The 23238-nt window shown below is 28.7% G+C and overlaps 3 protein-coding genes across 8 annotated transcripts in view; 1 reads left to right on the top strand and 2 right to left on the bottom strand.

Moving 5' to 3' along the window:
- Nucleotides 1-2: 2 nt before the first annotated feature.
- LOC141528584 (uncharacterized protein KIAA0930 homolog) lies at nucleotides 3-9327 on the bottom strand. Of its 2 annotated transcripts, XM_074244718.1 has the most exons (9): nucleotides 8575-9327; nucleotides 7466-7785; nucleotides 7129-7392; nucleotides 6147-6246; nucleotides 5640-5945; nucleotides 4757-4957; nucleotides 3187-3861; nucleotides 1513-1662; nucleotides 3-145 (listed from the first exon to the last, which is right to left on the bottom strand). In XM_074244718.1, the coding sequence occupies exons 1-9, from the start codon at nucleotides 8687-8689 to the stop codon at nucleotides 105-107; spliced, it is 2172 nt and encodes a 723-aa protein (XP_074100819.1). In that variant the 5' UTR covers nucleotides 8690-9327; the 3' UTR covers nucleotides 3-104. The 2 variants fall into 2 exon arrangements, with proteins under 2 accessions (XP_074100819.1, XP_074100820.1); XM_074244719.1 differs by lacking the exons at nucleotides 3187-3861; nucleotides 4757-4957 and having other exon boundaries at nucleotides 8575-9314.
- Nucleotides 9328-11143: 1816 nt separating this feature from the next.
- Fat-spondin (extracellular matrix protein f-spondin) lies at nucleotides 11144-16802 on the top strand. Its single transcript, XM_074244785.1, has 7 exons — nucleotides 11144-11430; nucleotides 12555-12949; nucleotides 13283-13569; nucleotides 14064-14464; nucleotides 14623-14794; nucleotides 15473-16220; nucleotides 16529-16802. The coding sequence occupies exons 1-7, from the start codon at nucleotides 11235-11237 to the stop codon at nucleotides 16607-16609; spliced, it is 2280 nt and encodes a 759-aa protein (XP_074100886.1). The 5' UTR covers nucleotides 11144-11234; the 3' UTR covers nucleotides 16610-16802.
- Trpgamma (Transient receptor potential cation channel gamma) overlaps nucleotides 16705-23238 on the bottom strand; it is a 53337-nt gene continuing 46803 nt past the window's right edge. For all 5 annotated transcript variants that reach the window (XM_074244782.1, XM_074244784.1, XM_074244781.1 and 2 more), the window contains 2 exons: nucleotides 21726-22232; nucleotides 16705-18843 (listed from right to left, as the gene is read on the bottom strand). In XM_074244782.1, coding sequence (XP_074100883.1) covers nucleotides 18641-18843; nucleotides 21726-22232 — 710 coding nt within the window. In that variant the 3' untranslated portion in view covers nucleotides 16705-18640. The remainder of the gene's footprint in view (nucleotides 18844-21725; nucleotides 22233-23238) is intronic.

Below are 23238 nucleotides of genomic sequence, written 5' to 3' on the forward strand. Positions count from 1 at the left end.
TCATTCAAATCCAGTGTATTATTATTAATCAAGTTTATACATAAAGTTATTTTATGTTTCAATTTGTAGATTGGTAGAAAAACAAATAAATTATCAGACGGTGGCTAAAATGTGAGAATTGGATCTTCTCTGTGATCCAGTATGTCTGGAAAAAAATTGCAATTATTGATTATAAATTATCAATTATGTAATTAATATAATTAAGAGAGTAAAAAAAATTTTGTTGCGAAAAACAATTATTTATACGATAAAGTGATTTTTTTTTAGTTAAATTTTTAAATTTTAAATAAATAATAAAGTTTTTGAAAAAAAAAAAAAAAAAAAAAAAAAAAAAAATGTTAAAAAATTAGATAAAAATAAAATATTGAAGAAATAAGAAAGTTTTTATAAGATTATTAAAAAAAATATTATAAAATTAAAAAGAATGAAATTTTTAACAAAAAATTGATTTATTTAAAAATTTTCTCTTCAGCGTATTTATTTAGTATAATTGATATGTTAAGTAAAATTTATTATTATTGAAAAAGTTTTAACCTAAATTTATGCCTATTCAAAGTTTCATATCCTTTTCTAGGATAGTTAATTTATTACGACAAGTTTAAGGAGCCGTTATAAATGGATTAGAATTTCGCGCTTTATAAATTTTGTTCATTTATTTATTTTTTTTGTGCATCGACACTGCCATTCTAATGTATCGTATCTCACAAAATTTAACAAATTGCCTTTTTTTAAAAAATAGAATCATAACAATATTGTGAAAGTCATATTAAAAATTTATTAGTTAAACAGTTTAGTAACTATTTTTAAAAAATTATTTTCAATCGTCGGATCTCATTTAATCATTGTTAAAAATGAACCGTTTTTACTTTCTGCAGTAAAACTTTATAGATGTGGAATATGACGCATTAGAATGGCAGTATCGACATATAAATAAGCTTTTATATCGTATATTAATCCAAATAACTCAGAGAATAAGTAAAATTTTGCGTATAAGTAATAAGTAAAACTGCTATTTATTTATTATAAAATAAGTTTCTATTGTTAAATATTATTAAATTTGGTACAATTGTAAAATTCGGATCTTTAATTTATGTTTTTTCTTGGTTTAATATTTTTTTGACGATAGTCAACTTGTTATCTAAATAATTTAAAGTAAAAGCGAAATTTTGTTGGCATATTTTTTTTTTTTATTTAAAACGGGATTTTTATAGTTAAATTTGATACCATTAATATTTTTACCTAATTTAATTTTTTATATTAAGTTTTGGAAGAAATTTTGAAGTTTGTTAGCTTTAAAAATTTTTTCCTTGACATTTTTTTATTAAATTATTAATAATTAATTTTTTAGTAACAATATTATTTTCAAAATTTATTTTAAAAGTCTCCAAACTATTAATGTAACAATTTGTAATTTTTTAAAATTAATAATTACATATTTAATATTTAAATTATAAAATTTTTTTAAAACTTTGACCTATTTTTTAACAATAACATTTTGAAATTAATAAATACCTTTAGCGATACTCCACCACGGCAAAGTAATATATGTAAGGAATGCATTGAGAGGAACGGATTGCGCTCTGCGAGTTTCCTTCCAAAAGTGGAACGTCTGAGTAAATCCCCGCATTGTCCAGAGCGGATTATAGGCGCCATCATCCAGTTCTGCCAAATGAGACCAAAACAAATCAATAAATAATTTAGACTTGAGTAAATAAATTAATGAGAAACAAAAAAATAAAATTGACCTAGGTCAATCCCTCGTAATTCCCGCAAACGTAAAGTCGTATCAGTTTGAACAGTTAATAAGCATTGCAGAAACATTTTAATGAAAGAAGAAATATAAAGCATTAGTGAAAATGGTGGAAGCAATGGCAATGATGTAGAAAAGAAGCAGCGAGTATTGATTTTATGCATTGAATAATAAATTCTTCATTTAATTTCAACGCATTCTCTTAAACTGATCATTAATTAGACAAAGTAATTAATAATTTATAATTTATAATTAATAATTAGCGATTAACTAAACCGGACGAGTGACGATGAGGGAATCAGAGAGGGATATCGCCCATAGGTCAATAAATATTTATTTTTTCGTTAATTTCTTCATCAGACTGCTAAAAATTTAAGGTGTAAGATTTAACCATCCGTTATTCGCGTTAGTGAAGGAGTTTCTGGATATTTACTTTTATTTTAAATAATAATAAAAAAAAAATTAACAGAATTATTGAAAAATTTATTTATTATTCATCAAAAAATAATCTCAGATCTGAATTTTTAATTTATATTTTGTTTTATTGATTTTAAATCAAGATTTAATTAAATTTCTGTAAAAAATTCACTTTTGAAACTGAAATCAACTTTTTCCACGGCAATTTTTATGATTTTTTAATAAATCAATTATTATAAAGAAAATTTATCAAAAAATACTTCTTACAAAAATTAAAAATAAATATTGATGTAATTTTTTATTTCATTTGTTATATCAAACTAAAAAAAAATTATTGTAATCTTTAAATCCGCATTTTTTAATTTCTTAACAATTAAAAACCATTTTTTTATTTTTATTCAATAAATAATTCACTTCGCGGAGTTTTTTTATAAATAATATAAACAAAATTTTTTACGGTGTAATTTAAGTCTTTTTATTATTTAATTATAAAAATTTTGATGAAAATAAAAAATTGTTCAACCAACAAACTATCAGAATTAATTTTTTTTATAATTTGAATTTTCTATAACAATTTGAGCGCTTAAAATAAATTTAGCAAAAAAGCATTATGGCATTTTTCTTAAAATTTTTTTTTTTAATTAAAAGTTTTCTTAAAAACGTTTTCTTAAAATTTTTTTGAAATTTTGAGTGTACAGAAAAAAATGTTCTTGAATCAAGTATATAATTTTGAAGAACTTAATCTTCTTGATTTAAGTAGAAAAATTCTTGAACTAATAAATTTTTCTTGTTTTAAGGAAATTTTACTTGATTCAAGAATTTTTCGTCTTGATTCAAAGAGGCAGCACTGGTGCGTGAGAAAGAAACCAATAGCCATAACCTATTGGTGTCTTTTTCTTGCCGACGAACGTCCTTAACAATATCCAAATTTTCCACGCATGTGAGGGAAGGTTAAAATCAATATCAGACACCTTAAATTTTTCCAGTGCAGGGTAAATGTTTTCAGAAATAAAATTTACCCTGAGAGCCGGGGCGACGCGGGAGCTCGCACCAATAGTAGATCGCGGTGCCATCTGGAGTGACCCGATGAGGTGGAAGAGGGTGATTCCCAATAACACTGCCAGACAACGCGCGTCTTCGCCGTCTTCTTGGTAAAGTCGCGCTCTGTTTATGCGAAATGTTAAACACTTTAGTAATTTTAGCGTTTGCATTTTTGTCTTTCAGAGGCTCGCTGCGACAGCTCTGTTCATTGTCATCCTGATCTTCCAAGTGTTCTTTATCGAGACTGTCGTCATCTCCGTTGGCTTTAACACCATTGGTTCCATTAGTCTTCCCGTTAACGTCCTCGCGGCCATTAATCAGCCCGTGCTTCCGTATGGCGCCCAGAATCTCATCGTCGCTGAAGTAGCGCCGCGCGCGATGGCGTCTCGAAGCTTCGCGAAAGTTCTCATCACCGTCAAAGTCTTGGTGATTATTCCGACGCTCAATGTTCATAGGGTAGCTCGTTATCCGATGATTGTCGTTATTACTGGAGTAACCCAGAGGAAGTTCTTCTTTTCCGTGGACTAATATCGCTCCAGTGTCAAGTTTTTGCATTACATCATCAGTCAAATGCTCGGGGGTAGATGCTGCCACCACTGACTCACTGCCTACTTCGATATTGTGGTGACGACGGTGTCGACGCTTTGGAGTTCCTACATCGTGATTATTACCACAAAATATTGTTTTTTTATGAGCCTATTACTCAGTTATTTTCACTTTATGATTGTTATTATTATTATTGTTTTTATATAATGGTAAAAAAATTAATTTGAGTTAAGAAAAAATTTTTGAACCAAAAAAATAATTTTGAAAAATTTAATCACTTTAAAAAAAAAAATTTTTTTTTGGTTCAATATTTTTTTTCTTAAATCAAATTAATTCTTTTATCAGTTTAGCAGCCATCCGTCAATTATGTTACTTAATATTTATTTATTATTAATATATATAAATCAATTTTATATTAAAAATTCAAAAGTAATTTTTTAGCTTCACGATTACTTTTTTTTTTTAGCATGAAAAATTGAATAATTAATAATGAAACTTTTTTTTCAATTAATTCTAATATATAATAATCAAAATTTATAGAAATAAATTCTTTAATTAGAGTATTTTTTTTCCATATTTGAAGTGTAAAAAATAAATTTAAAAAAACGTCAATTTTTTTCCAAAAATTTTTTTTATTTAAATTTTAAATTGTCTTTTATCGAAAAATTGACATTGAAAAAAAAATTTTCTTTCATTTAATTACTTTATTCTTGAAAAATTTTTAAATAAAAATTTTCAATTATAAAGAAGAAAATTCTGATTTTAATTTTTACGAATTCAAACTTATAACCACGTTGTACTGTATTACAGACCGTGAAATTAAATCATTACCAAAAAAAAAAAAAAAAAAAAAATTAAATATATTAATGTAAAAAGAAAAAAAAATAATTAATAAAATAAGTAGAAAAAAGTAAAATTCATACCATAATTTCAAGATGGCCTAAGAGTAAAATAACAATAGTAATAACAACAATAAGTAACAACCCCGAGTAATAAACTCACCGATAGACCTTCTAGGAGAAGAGCGTTTATCATTTTCACGTGAATTGGCCGAAGAAACTTTGTCTTTAGTTATCGGCTTTGAAGAGTCGCTTCGGTCTCTGGAAGAGGATGAACGACGTCGCCTGGAGCGAGGGCTTCTATTCTCTTTCTGGCAAACCGGGGACGCGACCCGGCCGCCCCAGCTGCTAGCTTGATTCTCAGCTACAAAGTAAACTCTTATTTTCTTATTCAGTTCTTTCTTCCTTGATTGACAGGATCCTCAATTTCTATTTCAATTTCAATCGTACCACGTGTGTGTTTGCCAAGGACTAATATTCGGTCGGGCCAGGAGGTGAGGGTACGAGAGAGAAGAAGAGAGAAATTCAACAAAAACAAACTTTAAAATAATAAAAAAAAAAAATTGTTAGATTAAATTGAATGTTTTTTCTTAGATTAATTAATAAATCCCGATAAAACGAAACTCGTCACTCGTTCGTTAGTTTTCTGCCTTCTCCGCTGCCGCAGGATTGGAATCATGCAGCTTTGCATGCAGTGTGATCGAATTTATGTCTAATTATATTGTTTTTATAGTTGTTATTGCACTTATAAAAATAATTTCGTTGAATAACAAAATACGGGAGTACAGAAAAATATGTTTTAGTAACAAATAAGTTTACTTGTAGTGATAAATTGATACTTTTTTTAACAAAAAATTTTTTTAAGTGTGTAGTTGTGATTGTAATTGTAAATAATTTATGTACAAACATAAGAACTACCGGGAACTAAGGAAGCGTAAGTGTAAATCTTGATGGATAATTTCATTGCTTCTTCTCTGACATCTGCTCAATTAAAAAAAAAAAAAAAAAAAAAAAAAAAAAAAAAAAAAATGTCGGTCAATAATTACCGTCTCGAACATCCCCAGCCTCGATTTCATTCAGTCCGTTGGCCATAGAGTCGAGTCCTTCGTTCTCGGAACGAGCTTTGGTGCTCACTGCGTCCGGCTTGGTTCTCCAGCCACCGCGAACAAAGTTATTCAGGTTAGAACTCGGGTCCGAAAGACGGCGCTGGTGGCGGTACATGAAGATTTCTTCGGCGTCGTCCCAGTCTGCATCCCAAAGGGCGTCGGTTACCGAGTAACCTGGTTCTGAGGTCGGAGTTTCTGCGCCAGAACCTTTTGGCTTCGTCACTGCCATTTCAGCGTGACCTTTCCCTGAAAATCATTTTTATCTATAGAAATTACCAATTTAGAAAATTAAAGGGGAAGATTAGTTTGTTTGTAAATTATAAATAATTTTCGGAACTGTTGATAACAGCTTTTAATTATTAATCAGATTATTTGATTATTAGAAAATGTAGGAATAAAAATAAAATGACGGGTTGAAGAATATGATTGAGAGAATAATTGTAGTACCTTGAGGGCCTTTCATACGAACAAATTCAATTCTTTGTGAAGAAGCTCCGGAAAAAAGTCCGAATGTCATTCTTTGCGCCATTTTTGTACTGAGGCTTGACTGTAATCATTAATCATTTAATTAATATTTTTTATTTGTAATTATAGGTTATTTTTTTTTTAATTTTAGAAGACTAAAAATGAAGAAATGACAAAAAAACAAAAAATTAATTCTAAAATTAATTATCGGCTCACTATTTAATTTTTTTTTTTTAAAGTTAATATAACATTTCTGTGCGGGTAAAAATTAATTACTAAATTTTATAAATTAGCAATAAATTTTATTTTGCATAAATTAAAATTGTTCAACCAATAATTATGTTAACTTATATTTTCTTAGAAAATCGAACGCGCTTTGCGCGCTTCTGTCAAAATGTTTATCATCGTTAATTTAATTAAGAGCGGTTTATAGTTAATTTTTAAACGTGTTCTGCTCATGTATAAGACAAAATTTCGAAAAAAACGCTTCACTTTTCGATAAATATTTAAATTATCTATCGATAAAAAAGTGTAAACCCTTTTTAATCAATAATTTTACAAATTTTACTCATTAATATTTAACCGTTGCTATGGTGACCGTTGCCACACAAAAAAAAATTAATTTGAATCAAGAGAAAAATTCTTAAACCAAGAAAATAATTTTGAAGAGTTTCATTGTCTTGGATCAAGACGAAAAATTTTTGAATAAAGTAAAATTTATTTAAATCAATAAAAATTTCTTAGTTTAAGAATTTTTCTACTCAAATCAAGAAGATGAAATTCTTCAAATTTATTTACTTGATTCAAGTTAATTTTTTTTTTCTGTGCATGGTAACCATTGTCAAAGTTGTCACCATAGCAACAAAAAGCGACTACAATGAAAACGTTACATCAACTTTTTAATAAAGGATTTTATTACGATGATATTGTGATTAATTATCCAAAAAAATTAATAAAAACATACCCGAGCATCATAGACTTTCTTCAAAGCGTCATATCTGATAGATCCAAGAAAAATAACACCTTGAATAGCGCCTTTGCGATCGGAAGCTACCAACTCGACACAAACCATTTCTCCATCTCTAACTAATATATCACAGAATACTTCGTCAAAATTATCAACCATGAAGCATATATGTGGATAGGTCATTTCTTCGAGGTCGCCTTTGGCGTCCATGCGACGGCGACTTGGACTGGCATATACTTTTTGCGAATGTCTCCTGAGTACCTTCAATCAAATTCAATTCTAATAATTATATTCCTCAATATTTCTGCAATTAAAAATTCACCGAAAAGCTTACTTGCAATTCCTTGGGGCTAGTGCGAGTGCAAATCGCCAAAGTGAGCGTATAATTGAACTGGTGGACCACCAAATTAAGATAAACAGTTTCTTCCCAGTCAATATCTGGATCTCCGATCGGCAGTTTCTTGCTGTCCTTACGAAAGACCTCAACTTCAGTTTCAAATTTCGGCATATAACGCGATGAAGTTTTGATGTGCTTCTTCCTCACAAAGAAGAGAAGGTCGTCATCGTCGATTCTGTGCTCGCCTTGGAAGAGAAAGTACCTGACGAAGAGGTCCATCCAGTAAGTCGTGTTTGGAAGAACCACGAACCCAGAATCTGCGAGGTAACCATTTATCATTAATTTTTATCAAAATACATTATCGAAAGTACAATTAAAATTAATCAATACACAGAAAGGATTAAATTAAATTATATTATCTACAATACGAAATTTTGAGCGCTAATCATCTAAAATAGTAGTACAATTTGTCCAAATATTTTTTGAAAAATATGGGCAATCTTATAACAAGAAATTCATTTTTTATAAACTTTAAATAATTTTATTTTTTATTTAAAGAGATGAAAATTTTTTTCACAGTAACTTTTTCATTAGAAAAAAATTTTTTAGATTTGAAAAAAAATCAATTTTTGTTAAACAACTTGAAAATTTCGATTCAAAATTATTTTTTTGGATCTTGAAAACTTTTTTTCAAAAAGAAAGTTACTGTGAAAACAATTTTGATTTTTTCAGCTAAGAAATTTATACTAAAATTTCCAACAAATTACTTTCTTGTCACAAAAATGTTCATTTTTTTCAAAACAAATTTTTTCTCTCAATTTAGCTGATTTTGTTATTATAACAAAATTTATTCGTTGCCTGAACAAAATTTACTTGTTGCCTTGATTATTATTTATTTCAACAAAATAATTTAGCTAGTTTAACAACAATTATTTATTACAACTTACGATTTGTTATCAAAACATATAATTTGTACCTATACTAATACAACAATTGATTTTTACATTTTTTCTTAAATTATTCTAACAAAAAAATTTTTTAGTACTTAAATAAAAGTACAATTAAAGTCAATCGACAGTTTATACATAAATAAGCCTAAAATTTACCATCTTTCAGCAGCTGCCTCATCTCCTTGGTCCTCTGAAAGTTTATCTCTTCAAGCAACAACTCGAGCATAGTCGGTGGCCTCGGAACACCCTCGGAACTTCCAGAACTCGCCATGATTTTAACAAACAGCGGGTTGTTTCTTGTAATTCTCTTTCACTTCATCTCAACTCTTTTTTTCTTCCTCGCATATATTTATATTGTTCTTATCACATGATATCACAAAACTTCAACATCTATTATCATTATTTTTATTTATTAGCACACATATGTATCATGCTTATTGCGCTTGCGTGTTACCTGGACGCCAAGCCCTTGATGAGCAATAAAAACTAGAATATAAACCGGGTGTTTTGTTTTATAAACAATTCCTGGACATTTTCAACGTGTTTTTAATTAACTTGTTATGGACACTGAAGGAATGGTTCCACTTCCCGATCACGTATATGCCTCATCGCCGAGAATATTAGATAATTGATGTAACTGGTTTTAAACGGGTGCCACAAAGTTTCTCTGTGCTTTTAGTATTATCCAGTTGTTTATCCTTCTCGCGTTCACATCATTCCTCTCTTCCTCTTTCAATTCGTAGATTATTAAATTTACCCGCGATCAATATGCGCGCGCAGGTTCTATCGCTTCAGAGCGCGCCACCGATCAATGTCGCTTTATCGTTTATCATTACGGGAAGTCCCTTTAGGTATTTTGTTACCTTTCGTCGTTAATAATATTCCTACAATTATTTTGTTGGTGATTTTATCATTTATTTATTGTATTTTATTGAGAGTATAAAATTTAATGATTGTTATTTTGAACTATGGTAAAATTAGATTTAATAAATCGTAAAATAATTTGTTTGTACAAAATTGATATGAAAATTATCAATTAATACAAGAAAATTTTAATTTTTAATAATTATAATACAAATTACTTAGTACACAAAAAGAAATAAGTATTTTTTGCTTAACAATTACAACTTAGGAAAGTTTTGATAAAAATTGATAATATTGGATAGAAAAGAATTTTTTTTTAATACTTTTTAATTTTTATAAATTTTTAATGAAAATTAAAAATTATTTTAAGCGATTAAAAACTGAGTGATTTTTAATTGTTGAAATTCTCTTTATGAATTATAATTTTCTTATAATTTAGCGATTAAAAAAATTGGAAAATTCTAATTTTTTTGAATCTTTTTGAAGATTCAATAGAATTTAATTATTATTAAATGATTGAAAAATATTTGAGTGTATTTTAAGAAATTTAAAATTTTTTAATGATCCCAAGTCTTTCATCAAAAAACTAATTTGTCTATTAGTGATTAAAAATTATTATAAATTATAAAGAAAAATTTTTTTTGTATTTTTAAAAAATTCTGAACGGCAGAAAAACAGGGGAAAAAAACAAAAAGTATTTTTTAAACCGCCGCTATTTTGTAAAAAAATTTTTTTTTTTAAAACGTTTCGTAGTGCGATAACTAAATCCTTCCTCTTTAATGATTATTAATTGTTTTATATTTAAGGTCCCTGGAAGAATTAATATCCTGCTCACCAAAATATGCCATTTTTTCTTCAGTCTTCACTTTGCCGGTCTGCAGTTTTTTGAAATTTGATTTTTTTTTTAATTTTTTAATGTTTTGTACTTTTTAAATATCAATAAAAAATTTATAAAAAAATGTACTGTAAAAATATTTTTTTTTTTTTTTTATCGCAACCGAAAAAATACCTAAAATTCGGGCTTCTATGCGAGAATACCCCTTAATTAGTCATGAATTTTATATCGTAATTTTTCTTTCGCGATTTAGTTAAAATTGCAATGTAAAATACAGTAAGAATTCTTACATAATGTTTATAAGAATAATAGATAATTTAACATTCAAATAAAATAACAATTTAATTCTTATGGGTTTAAAGAAACATTTTTCTATGCTAATATTGAAATAACTCTTATGTAAATGATAAAATCATTTCAGTGTCAACACAGAAAAAAATGTTTTTTTTTTTCATAAAATATTCTTATGAAAAAAGATTTCTTTCCTAATTTCCCATCGGTATAATTTCTATATTGTCATAGCAAGTTAAAATTGAACATAAAAATTATCGTAGAAAATAAAAAAAATATCTATTTTTTCTTCTTAAAAAATAAAAAAAAAATTCATAAAATTAATTGCAAAAATTGTAAAGAATTATTAAAACACTAAAAATTAAAAAATAATTTACTTATACAAGGAAATAAATAAAAGTAAGCAGTTTATAAGCAACTGTTTACAATCGAAAAATATTAAAATTTATCTCGGGTCAACAGTTACAAGATACACTGTGACCTAAACTAGTTCCACTTTTAGAAAGTATCTCCATCGATTACACCCATAAAATAAAAATAAAAATTCAAATATTTATAAAAAAATAAAATAAAATAATTTATTAAGATGATTGTTAATCAGTCAATAAATCTATATCTAGGAGATAGCCACCAGAAACGGCTTTTTGTTGATACTTGGCCTACGCATCCGTTTCATTATCGCACCCACGTGACTGATAATTCACGAAGAAGCAAGCTTATGCTCCAGTCTCTCGTCTTCTTTCAACAGACTTCGACGCTCCTAACTCTGCGAATAAATAACAAAGTTACTTAATTATCAACAAACAGCTTTAAAGTTTCAAGCAAAATGTCTTGGATATTAATTTCGGTATTGTTATTGTTACCTTGCTTTGTTAATTTTATAAGCGCATCCTGTCTGCTGCAACCAGCTCCATTTATTACGACCTCACCTCGCACTCCTGGAGATGGCGGCTTCAAGATATCATTAAGTGGAAACAATTCCAAGTATATTCCTAATACTATTTATTCTGTCAGCATTCGAAGTAAGTTAATCATTTTTTTCTAAGAAGAAAACTTCATAAATAAATATAATAATAATAATATTAGTTAAAAAAGAAATTGAGAAAATAATTTTTTATAATATTTTGAATAAAAATACAATTTTTGAAATTTTAATCGTCAAATTTTGGGGTAAGGATTGTTGAAAATTAAATTTTCTACAAACAAAAAATTATCATTTAATTCTTTATATCTCTCATCCTTTAATGAAAAACAAACAAAACTTTAAAGGCATTCCATGGTGATTGCTGGGACGTTTGACTCTAGAATTCCATCAATTATAATCTATAATTATGTGACTGAAATTTACACTAAAGTAAAATTTATCTTATAATACAGAAGAATAGCTAATTAACAGCATCCCTTTGTGAAAAACCTCGCCTACTTTTTAAGTTTCTCGTAATTATCATTTGACTGCACAGTAAAAAATTTTGCGTCATTGCTTCAAAAAATTTTGTGTTAAAAATCTTTGTCTTAAATATTTAACACTTTTATGGGTAAATTTAACATTTATGATCTTAAATTAACACAAAAAAGTGTTAAATACTTAACACAAAAATTTTTACTGTGTGAGTGTGACTGGTGGGACATTGAAAAATCCTTCTCTCTTACCGCGGAATGCTTAAAGTTGAATTTCAATTCAACCACTAAACTTTTAAAAAATACTTTCCTCTCAATATGAAATTAATCCTACAAATATTCAATATTGTGAATAATTAGACTGATTACCTACGTAGAAACAATAAAAAAAATTTGACAGTGAGACAGGCATTTGTGACTGGTGGGACAAGTACAAAATGTGTACATGAAGTTGTTTATTAAATAGACTTTTATATTATTTCAATGTTAGAAACATTATTGTTTATATATTTAAATATAATTTATTTGGGATAATTAAAAAATAGAAATACAGGATTTAACATGCTGATAACACGATCTGGAAAAACATAGGTGTTTATTAATAACGAACATAAAAAAATTAGAATTTTCCCATTTCGCATGGAACGCCCCAAAACTCATAATTAAAAGAGTTGACAAAATAAAAAAAAAATAAAAATCACTGTTGTTGAATAAAAAAAATGTAATTGATTAATAATAACAATTCCAGGTAATCCAGCTCTACTGTTAACAAATCCCACAGCAAACATCCCATCATTTTCCCGCTTCCGGCTGATAGTAGACTCCCAGCATTCTCCAAATAGCCCGGTATCAAAAGTGGGTTCATTCCAGCTCTACCCAGATGGCTTAACGTCATTTGACGAGGATTGCATCAACACAGTTATAGAGTCCGTCGATTACCCGAAGTCAGAGGTCCAGGTGATGTGGAGATCGCCTGCAGTGGGCTCGGGGTGCGTAATTTTTACAGCGATGGTGATGACAAGTCCTTCTGTTTGGCACGCCGCGGATGGAAAACTTGTGAAGCATTTCTGCGAAGCAAGTAGTGATGACATTGCTAGCTCCGACGACCAACTTTGCTGTGCTTGCGATGAGGCCAAGTATTCTGTAAGATAATTGAAGCTAAATTACAATGTTTTAAAATTGTCTTTTAAAATTTTGCATTTTAAAAGACAATCCAAAAAAAAAAAAAAAAAATTAACTGGACAAAAAAAATTTTCTTGAATCAAGTAAACATTTCTTTAGATTATTTGTGTATTTTAAAATCGAACTGCTGATTATCCAATTGGTGGCTTTAACTAGAACTTGAAGGAGTAAAAGAATGAGAGTAAGATAAGTTAATTGTGGCTTATCATTTATAACATTATAACTCACACTCTTGATAGTCAACCTACACTTATCTCAGACAACTTACTTGGACTTGCATATGTGATATTACAGCTAATCATGGAGGGAATTTGGTCGAAAACAACGCATCCCAAGGACTTCCCCTTCTCGGCCTGGCTGACGCACTTTAGTGACCTAATTGGAGCTTCTCACGAGCCTTCTTTTTCATTCTGGGGAGCTGATCACATCGCAACTGACGGATTCCGGCAATTGGCAGAGTGGGGCTCAGCTTCTGGATTAGAGGCAGAGTTGAGGGCCAAGTCCCAGTACTTGAGGACTCTGGTTAAAGCTGCGGGACTTTGGTATCCAAATGTCAACACCAACACTTCCACTAGTTTTCGGTAATCAATTGGTTATTTTTAAAATTATCGCATCTATATAATTAAAAAAGTTGAAATAATTAAGAGATTAAAAAAAATTTTATTTTTGGACAATTTATCCAATTAAAATTTTTTTTCATAGTTAAATTTAGTATCATTGATAAAATGATAAGGTATTGACATTAATTTGTGAAATTTCAAATTTTCGGAGTAGTTATAAATAGATTAAAATTTTGCGCTACACAGTAAAAAATTTTGCGTCAATGCGTCAAAAAAATTTGTGTTAAAAATTTTTGTGTCAAATATTTAACACTTTTTTTTGTTAATTTAATACAATAAATGTTAAATTTACTCATAAAAGTGTTAAATAATTAACACAAAAATTTTTAACACAAAATTTTTTGACGCAATGACGCAAAATTTTTTGCTGTGTATTTGTTAGGACAAATTAATTTTTCTATGACAAAAAATAAATTCTAGTTGTTATTTGAATTTTATAAAATTGATTGTATTAGGGTTGACAAAAAGCACCCGTTGTTGTCAGTTGCTTCAATGCTGGGACCAAGTCCTGACTGGGTGGTAGGAGTAAGCAAGTTGAACCTCTGCGAGCGCGACTGCAGCTGGAAAAAAAGTGTCATCATAGACTTGTACCCCTGGGATGCGGGAACAGACAACGGAATCTCCTATATGTCGCCCAATTCCGAAACAAAACCCAGGGAGAAGATGAAGCCTATCACAACTTTATACCCCGAGGATCCCAGAAGCCCGTTTTATGACGCGACCGGAAAACCAATGCTGCCCCTTGCTAGATTATACATCAAGAGAGAAAAAATAATTGAAAGGAGGTGTGATGAAAAACTCAAGGAACAGATTGCTGAGTTTGAAGTCGCTGAGAACACCGAAGACACTTCGCGACGTAAGAGATCTATTTAGAAGTAGTTATTGTTATTATTATTATTATTAGTGAAGAAATTAGTATTATAGAAAGTATTATAGAAAGCAAAGAGAATGTTATTTATTTACAAATAAATATTATTGTTAATCAAATAATTAATTTATTTATTTATTGCTTAGCTGAATGCGCGACAACGGATTACTCTGCATGGTCTTCTTGTTCAGTAACTTGCGGTAAAGGGCTGAGGATGAGGACGCGCTCGTACTTAATGCCGGAAAAAGCTCAAATGTTTAATTGTAATAGACAATTAGTTTCTAAAGAAATGTGTGTTGCTAGTGTTCCAGAGTGTTCGTAAGTATTTATTCTTATTATTATTTTAATACTAAATTAATTTTCTGCTAAAAAGACTATATTGCGAAACAAATATCATTAAAGCGGATAAAAAAATTTTTGTTTTTCCGTTAATAATAATACAAATTTATTTTAAGCCTAAATATGAAAAAATAAATTTTTTTAATGATAACTTCGCGGCAAATTATTGTACAGGCTTTCTGATTCCGTCAAATTTAAGGGCATTAAATTTTTTAAAAGAGCATTTGAGTGAAACAATTGAAAAAAATTTTTTTGAAGCCCGTAGACCTTTTTTTAGACGAAAAAAAATTTTTTAGGATTTTTTTAGACCCAAACATGATAAAAAATTTCCATGGTCGTATCTGAAAAATAGATACTTAGAGCTACAATTTGCTTTTATTGTGTTGTACAATCATTTTTCTCGGACTTACATCTCGTTAAAAGTCACCAAAAAATTTAGAATTTTTTATGAAGGTGAATTCAGCAGACAGCTAATTTTTAGATAAATGTTAACTTGATGATTGTAAAAAAAATCAAAAAAATTGTGAAAATGTCCATATGAATTTTTTTTATACTATTTCTTCTGTAAGAAATAAATTATTAAAAAATGATCAGATATCTATTAAATTCACACTTAATTTTTGTGACTAGTGTATAATAAAAATAATTAAATTCCAGAGATGAAGAAGACGAAAATGACAACGACAACTTAGCGGGAGTAGACCCAGTCCTTTGTGAAGTAACTGACTGGTCCGAATGGTCAGAATGTTCATCTACCTGCGGCATAGGCTTCAGAATGAAGACCAGGAAGTTCCTTAACAAAATGGGCCGCAAGAAGTGCCCCCTTGTTCCGGTAGTTGACAAGGAAAAATGTATGGGTCCACCATGTCCTTCTGGAGGCGAACTAGTTGACCCGACGTGTCCAGTCACCGATTGGTCGGACTGGTCGCCCTGCAGCGCTAGTTGCGGTAAGGGAGTCAAAATTAGAACGCGGCTTCTGATGGTCGACCCGTCGCGCCAAGAAGAGTGTTCTGCTAAGGTGGAGCACATCCAGCAGCGCTCTTGTCTGGTGCAGGCTGATTGTACCTTCGATATGGCCACCGCGAAGGTCGTTTGCATGGAAGAAGCCGATGTTGGTCCTTGTCGCGGATATTTCCAGCGCTGGGCTTTCGATCCAAAGAAACTCACTTGTATGTCTTTTGGCTACGGAGGCTGTCGGGGAAATCGCAACAACTTCTTGACTTTTGAAGAGTGCTCCAGCACTTGTGGAATTGTCAAAGCTGCACTGACTGGCCAGGAACCATCTGGGCAATCTGTGAATTCTCAGCCTCCGCCGATTGACTGCATGGTTTCTGAGTGGTCCCCTTGGTCACCTTGTAGTGTTACCTGTGGATCTGGAAAATTAACGAGCTTTAGAATGATAAAGGTAGCGCTTTTTTTTTTTTTTTAAGTTCTTCCATCGGGAAGCGAAGGAACTTATTAATTAAAATTTAAAAAATTATAATTGTTTAGTTTTGATTTGAAAAAAAAATTTAATTAGTAAAAATCGGAAAATTTTTTAGATTTTTTTGACAAAAAAAAAATTATTGTCGTGAATTTGCCGTAAAATAGAAAAATTTGAAAAAATGAAATTTTAAATTGTTAATTTTTCAGTTTTTTTTATTTAAAAAAACCAATTGACCGTGAAGCTAAAAAATTATCTAAATTTTATTAATATCTTGTTTAACTTTACAGAGACAACCAGAAAATGGCGGGCGTCCGTGTCCAAGAAAGCTCAATCGGCGCGCAAGATGTCAGCTTGCTCCTTGTGAATAATTATAATCAATAAACAGCAACAACAATTAGTTAATAACTTAAATTACAAATTTCTGCTCAAATACTTAATTTTCCACAAAATAAATAAGCCATAATTACTTTTAAATAATTAATAATAATTTTTTATTGTAATAATAATAATTACAATTCTTTATGATATTAATATAATAAAACGCGACAATCTGCGGTTCGATATTGTGCGTTGGTTTGTATTTTTTTTAGATAACTAATTTAAATCTAATTGGAATACAATTAATATATCTGGCGGTTCTTGGTCGCGACGACAACGTCTCACCCACCAGACTTAAATAAGTATCTGTTATTTTATTTCTATTTAATTGATTTTTCAACAATTCTTACATCATCGTCTAACTCATTCTACTCGACGTTAATCTAGTAATCGACAATTATTTTCTTCGGTAATTTTTAACAATAAAATTTTAAGTCAATTGGTAAAACTATTGTCTGTAATAAAATCAATATTAATAATAATAACAATAATAAATATTTTTTTTAAACAAAAAAGGTAAAGGGAAAACTTAACAATAATTATCGCAATGAAAAAAATTTTTTTTAGGATTACATAAGACAAATTGTGGTAAAAAATTATCATGCTGAAGGAATGAAAATTGTTTTTAGAGTAATTTTCTTGATGAAAAAAAGGTTGGTAAATATTTTCAAGTGCACGGACAGAACAAGATGATACAGGATATCATCCCAGATTATGCGGAATGAAAAAAAAATTTCAGATAGCAGCTAGAATAATCCAGATTACAATGAGTATAATCCAGATTACAATGAGTATAATCCAGATATCACGCAGTATAATCCAGATTACAATGAGTACAATCCAGATATCACGCAGTATAATCTGGATTATACTAGCTACTATTTGGAATTTTTTTTCACTACAGATATCACTGAGTATAATCTGGGATGATATACAGTATCGTCTTGTTCTTTCCGAATGGGGTCAACCATTTTAAAATTCATTTTCTTTAACGAAATTTTTATCTGATTTTATTAATATAGTTTTTTTGAAAAATAAATAAAAAAATGAACAATTAAAAAAAAAGTTGATTATTGGAATTTAAACAAATTTTCAAAAAAATTTATAAATTTTTTAGAAAATTGTGATATTCAATTTTGTTTTTTTTTAATTTTTCGTTTTTTTATGTACTTTACAAAAAAAAATATATCAAAAAAAGGTAAAATAGAAATTTTATCCAAAAAGATGAGAGTCAAAATTTTTTCCAATTATTATAATTTTTAAATGATATTGTTATAATAAAAAATTGATCGTTATTAAAACAACAGATTGATTTAGCGGTATTACAAACTAAATTGTTATTGCAGTTTGACTCATTCTGTTAAAAAAACTAATCAATTTATTACTAAAAAAGTAAACTAATTTTTTTATAATATTACAACAAAATCATTTTAAACAGTGCGATCATAATTAGTTTAATAATTAATAGTGATTTATCGAGTTACAGCATTAGCAGTCGTCATTAATAAACTGGCAGTTGTAAACGCTTGTGATGCTCGAATGCCATCACTACAATGATAGATAATACATTTACAGCGTGCTGGTGAAAAAATACGTATTAAATATGTTTTTATTAAACAATCGCGCGATTTAATTAATACATTTATTTGTTTACTCTGAATTGATTTTATTAAATTTAATTTAAATGGCGAATTATTGATAATGTATAAGATAAATTTAATCTTTAAACCTTAATAACTTATTACTTTTAAAAAATGGAACGGCGCCTGCGCGCTTATTAATTAATATTCTTCTTTATCATTAATAATAACCTTAACTATAATTATATTTATAATTTATAATTTATAATATAATATAATATAAATCCATTTTGTTTGAATTCAATAAATCATTATTATGTTAATACTTATATATTTATAAATAAATAATGGTATTTTGTTTTGTAATTTTTTTTATTTAAGTTAATATTGATTTATTTATATGGATTAAAAGCACCGAGTCAATTTGATTGTATCGAAGCCTCAGAGCCAGCCGGAGGTGACATCACGAATTGTCTCAATGCCTGGTAGTCGCTGCAATTGTGTCGCAGAACCATTTCTTTTTACGCTTGTAGTAAGACTTTGAACTGGTACTGCATCCCTGGAGGTTGTCGGGTGACCTACAAAACTTTCTTCGGTTGTTGAAGGACTCATCGGTTCGACGTTTATTCGCACATCATCGTTTTCTTCAGCAAAAAAAATAAATAAAATTGTTACATTGGTTTTTCTTATGGCTTATATAAATAAGCCTAATTAAAAATATTACTTCAATTCAAAAAGAATATCTATATATTTTTCAAAAAAAATCTTTTTGAATTTTTTTTTAAATCCTTTGACTCATATTTTAAATCTTTTGTTTTAATCAGGGATTAGTGTTGCAGTGTCAATCACAAAAGTTTTATTTTAGATGCACGGAAAAAAATTTTCTTGAAAATTTACTATTAAATTATTAACGAGAAAAATTATCGGACTGTATTTTATAATCGTGGGACGCTAAGACACTGCTTTACGATTTACTAGTGACAAAAATACTTTTTACAGTTTTGTTAATAAAATTTACCGGAGTTTCCGGTGAAAAAAAATTTTTTGCAGCTTGCCGCACACATGGAATATAATCATTATTGGACAAATTGTTATAAATTAATTGTAAGCCTACGAAAGAATCACCAGTGAAATAATTATGGGACTACCATAAAATTGCAGCTTGAAATAACATTTTTAAAATTGAATTTTTAGTTTTATATACAATATTTACATTTTACAATGTAATTTTTACAAAAAGTCGAAAAGTAAAAAAAAAAAAAAAGGAGTTTAGATCAAAGTAAAATTTAAATATTCAAATTTTCTTAAAGAACCTTAATACAATTTTCAATTTTTTAATATTTTTATATTAAACGTCGATAGAAAGAAAAATTTTTTTCTGCACTCGACAAAAATAATTTTAATAGTCATAAATTATTTTTATTTAGAATTTTAAACAATAGAATTTATAAAATTCTAATTTATACAATTTTATAAAATGGATTATTTTTTCATATAAATAAAAAAAAATTGACAAATTCATTATAAAAGCCACATTTTTCCTGAAATATGAATTTAAGGACCAAATTCATAAAAAGAAATTTTTTGTACGCCTATTTATCTAAATTAAAATAAATTCAAAAATTTTTTAATTGACAGCTATTATTTACCATTGATTTTTAATTATCTTATAATATTATCAATAATTTATTATTTAAAGCAAGAGTAGGCAATTCTGGCATTAAATTTACGCGCCTCTATCGGAACCGCTCCAAAGTATTTTGTAATTTAAGCAACTGAATTTCTCCTATTAACGTTTGTTGATAGGAAGCGTTCCTAGGTCAAGACTGCTTACGAGTAGCTACAGCACGAGGCTACGATAGATCTATATATATAGATCTATATAAGTAAAGAGTATTAATCATCTAAAATTAGGATTATTAGTGAAAGATAAGAACCTGTTAGGAGCTTTTGGATGTTTTGAATGTTATGAACGTTATGATGATCTATATTATTTTAGAAATTTCTGTAAAATAAGGATAAGAACAGCAAAGGTAAGAGTTAAGCTCTTAGAAGAATTAAAAAAACTTTCAAGGCTTAGGGAGGCTATTCCTTTGCCTTACGAATGTGTTTTAGAAATAGTTGAGTTCTTGAGTAACGAAAACTTGGAAAGTTTCATCAGTTCGTTTTATACTGAGTTTTCTATCAATTTTAGATAGTTTACTTAAATTTTATAATATATTTACTTGTAATTATTTGTAAGAAACATTTTTTTTTGTTTTTATATAAATTAATAACTAGTTTTTAATTGTTTGTCTCATCATTTTTAGATAATACTGCTTTTTTGTTTTCATTAGAAATAAAAGCACGATTTTTTAAATTAAGAGTCACAAGTTTTTTTCTGGTGGAAAATTTTTCCAACTAGCATCCGGAGAAAACTCATTATAATTTTGTAATAATTAATTGTAATTCTGCAACAATTGATCCACTAACAAATGTAATTTTTTTACAGCTGAGAAATCTTCAAAAATATTTTATTTTATCGGACGGTTTTTTTCACTATCATGAGATTTCAATTTTTTTTCAATAATTTCAATTTCTTCACATTAAAAAAAATTATTGTTTATCAAGCTAGAGCTCCGGAAGTTGAGACTTTTCTTTAGAAATTTCCTCCTCTTTAAGGAACTTTTTTCCGATTTTTAATATCACCAACAGTTATTGAGTTATCTACGAAAAACTGAGATTTTTTATTTTGGCTATGTTTTTTGTTAATAACAAATTGAAATTTTCATCAAAAAAATTAAAAAACAACATTATTTTCAGAATTTAATTCCGCATCGACTGAGTGATTGTTCATATTTTTATCACAATTTATAAAATTTTTACTAGCAAATTTACACAGGGTTCTCACTAAAATTTCTGTTACTATTTAACATGGTAATGGTTACCATTCTACATAGTAATAAGTTCTATTTTTTTTTCTCCGTGTATATATATATATATATATATATATATATATATATATATATATATATATATATATATATATAATTTGTATAGAGTGAATTTTTTTAATTTTTTTTAATGGAGATTTTCAAATAGGGGTAGTTTTTAATATTAAGTAACAAAAAAAAATTATTCTTATTAATTTTTACCGGTAAAAATTAATGGTACTTTTCTTTATTTTTTTGGGTGTTGTTTGTAAATAATTATTCAAAAAATTTAAATTTAATCAAGCATTTCGAAATGTCGTACAAATATTGCTATTAGCGAGATAAATTTTTCCAGTGTTAAAATCGAGCTAATTTTTTAGAGTACAATAAAATATTCTAATAGGCGTATTGAAAAAAAAAAAAAAAAAAAAAAACTTTAAAATTCCCTTGATTTATTTTTTTAGTGAAGTGATTTGTTGACTTATTGAAGCAATATGTACAGACTTGTGATGTAGATTTTAAGTAAAACCTCCATTAAATTAAATCTTGACAAAAAAGAGCGTTTTTGTCTTTTTTAGATATAAAATATCTTTAAAAAATTTTGAAAAACTCACCGAGTCGTTCACTAACACTAACAATCTCGATAGTATCAAGACTGGGTTGCTGACTCTGAGTAGAATCGTGCCTTCGGGATAAATTATGCGCAGAAAGATCTGGACTGCGAGCCGGAACACTGCTGGCTCGATGGAGCTGGTTTTTGGAGGTGGTCTTCCTGATCGCCGAGGAGGCCGAGGAGTTCCTCACAGGAAGCGTCGACAGGCTGTCGACGGTGCTCGCGTTTTCGCTGGTGATCGCGGGGGTAGAAGCGCGGGAGGCGGAAAACTTTTTGCGCTTTTTCCGGAGCGCTGCCAGGGCTGGGCCCAGACCGTGGGAAAACACGTGGTGGTTTTCGGAGCGACCGTTTGTGTTCTGCTGACTCGCCGTCTGGGAGTGCTCGTGAGCAGATGGAAGCTGTGGGCCGCCGTCCAAGGATGACTTTGAGTCTGATGATCCCTCGGAACGGAACCCGCCGTCTTCGGAAGCTGGTGGGTACATTGAGTCTTCTGATCGCGATCTTCCGGCTGAAAAATATCGTAAATTTTATCGACTCTACACTTTTAAAATTATTTTTAATTTATTTAATTTTTTCAAAGTTAAATTAACTTTACATTTATTCCCAAATTTTCACAGTGTAATTATAGGCAAGCGGTATTTTCTCGGTAAGTAAGTTATTAGATCATTAATAATCCTCCTTGAAGTATCATTAATGATACTCTTGGTATGTTATATGTTGCATGTTAACTTCACAGAATTAAAATTCAAATTATTAAAACGAACTTCCGAGCCAGTTATTTTAAAAATTAAACCTTATGAACCGGAAAGTAACTTGTAAGCTTGTTAAGTCCCTACTAGAAAAGTTAGCAAAAGCAAGTTCACTGGGTAGCATATTAATGAGTTGTTATTTATTATTAAAAATAACGCGTTGTTGTTAATAAAAAAAAAAAAATTCTAAAATTCGTATTTTTAATAAAGAATTCAATTTTCAGAAGAAAATTGCTATCCAAAGAATTGAATTTCTTTTTTTTTTTTTTCATACTCTGAAAATATAACATTCCGATTAACTTTTTAATAATAAACTAAAGAAAAAAAATTTGTTGGATATTAAAAATTTCGAAAACTATATTAATCTCGCTTATCAAAGTTTACATAAAGAAAAAAAAATATTTCTATTTAATATCAACAGATTCGGTAGAATCTGGCGCCAAGTTCCGTTCTCAAGCCAGACTACCGAGTGTGTATATACCGTAAGCAGAACGGTTTTTTGAGGTTACAAGTTTTTTTTTCAAATTTAATTTGATTTTTTTTTTTATATGATATTTTACTTGGTGTGCGTTATTGTGTACTTGAATTTTTTTTAAGTGTCCTAGTAGATACATTTTAGGAATTTCATAAAAAGTGAAATATTTCGTAACTACGCACACTAAATACGTTCCAAAATTGTTTCTTTTAATTTTTAAATTTACAAAAAAATTTTTTTTAATTTTCGAAAATCATATACAACCATATCGGTTACTTTGATTTTTTAAT

The sequence above is a fragment of the Cotesia typhae genome, unplaced genomic scaffold (assembly GCF_013202065.1).
Source record: "Cotesia typhae breed Kobodo isofemale line unplaced genomic scaffold, CoteBio_Ctyphae contig_44, whole genome shotgun sequence".
NCBI classification, from domain to species: Eukaryota; Metazoa; Arthropoda; class Insecta; order Hymenoptera; family Braconidae; genus Cotesia; species Cotesia typhae.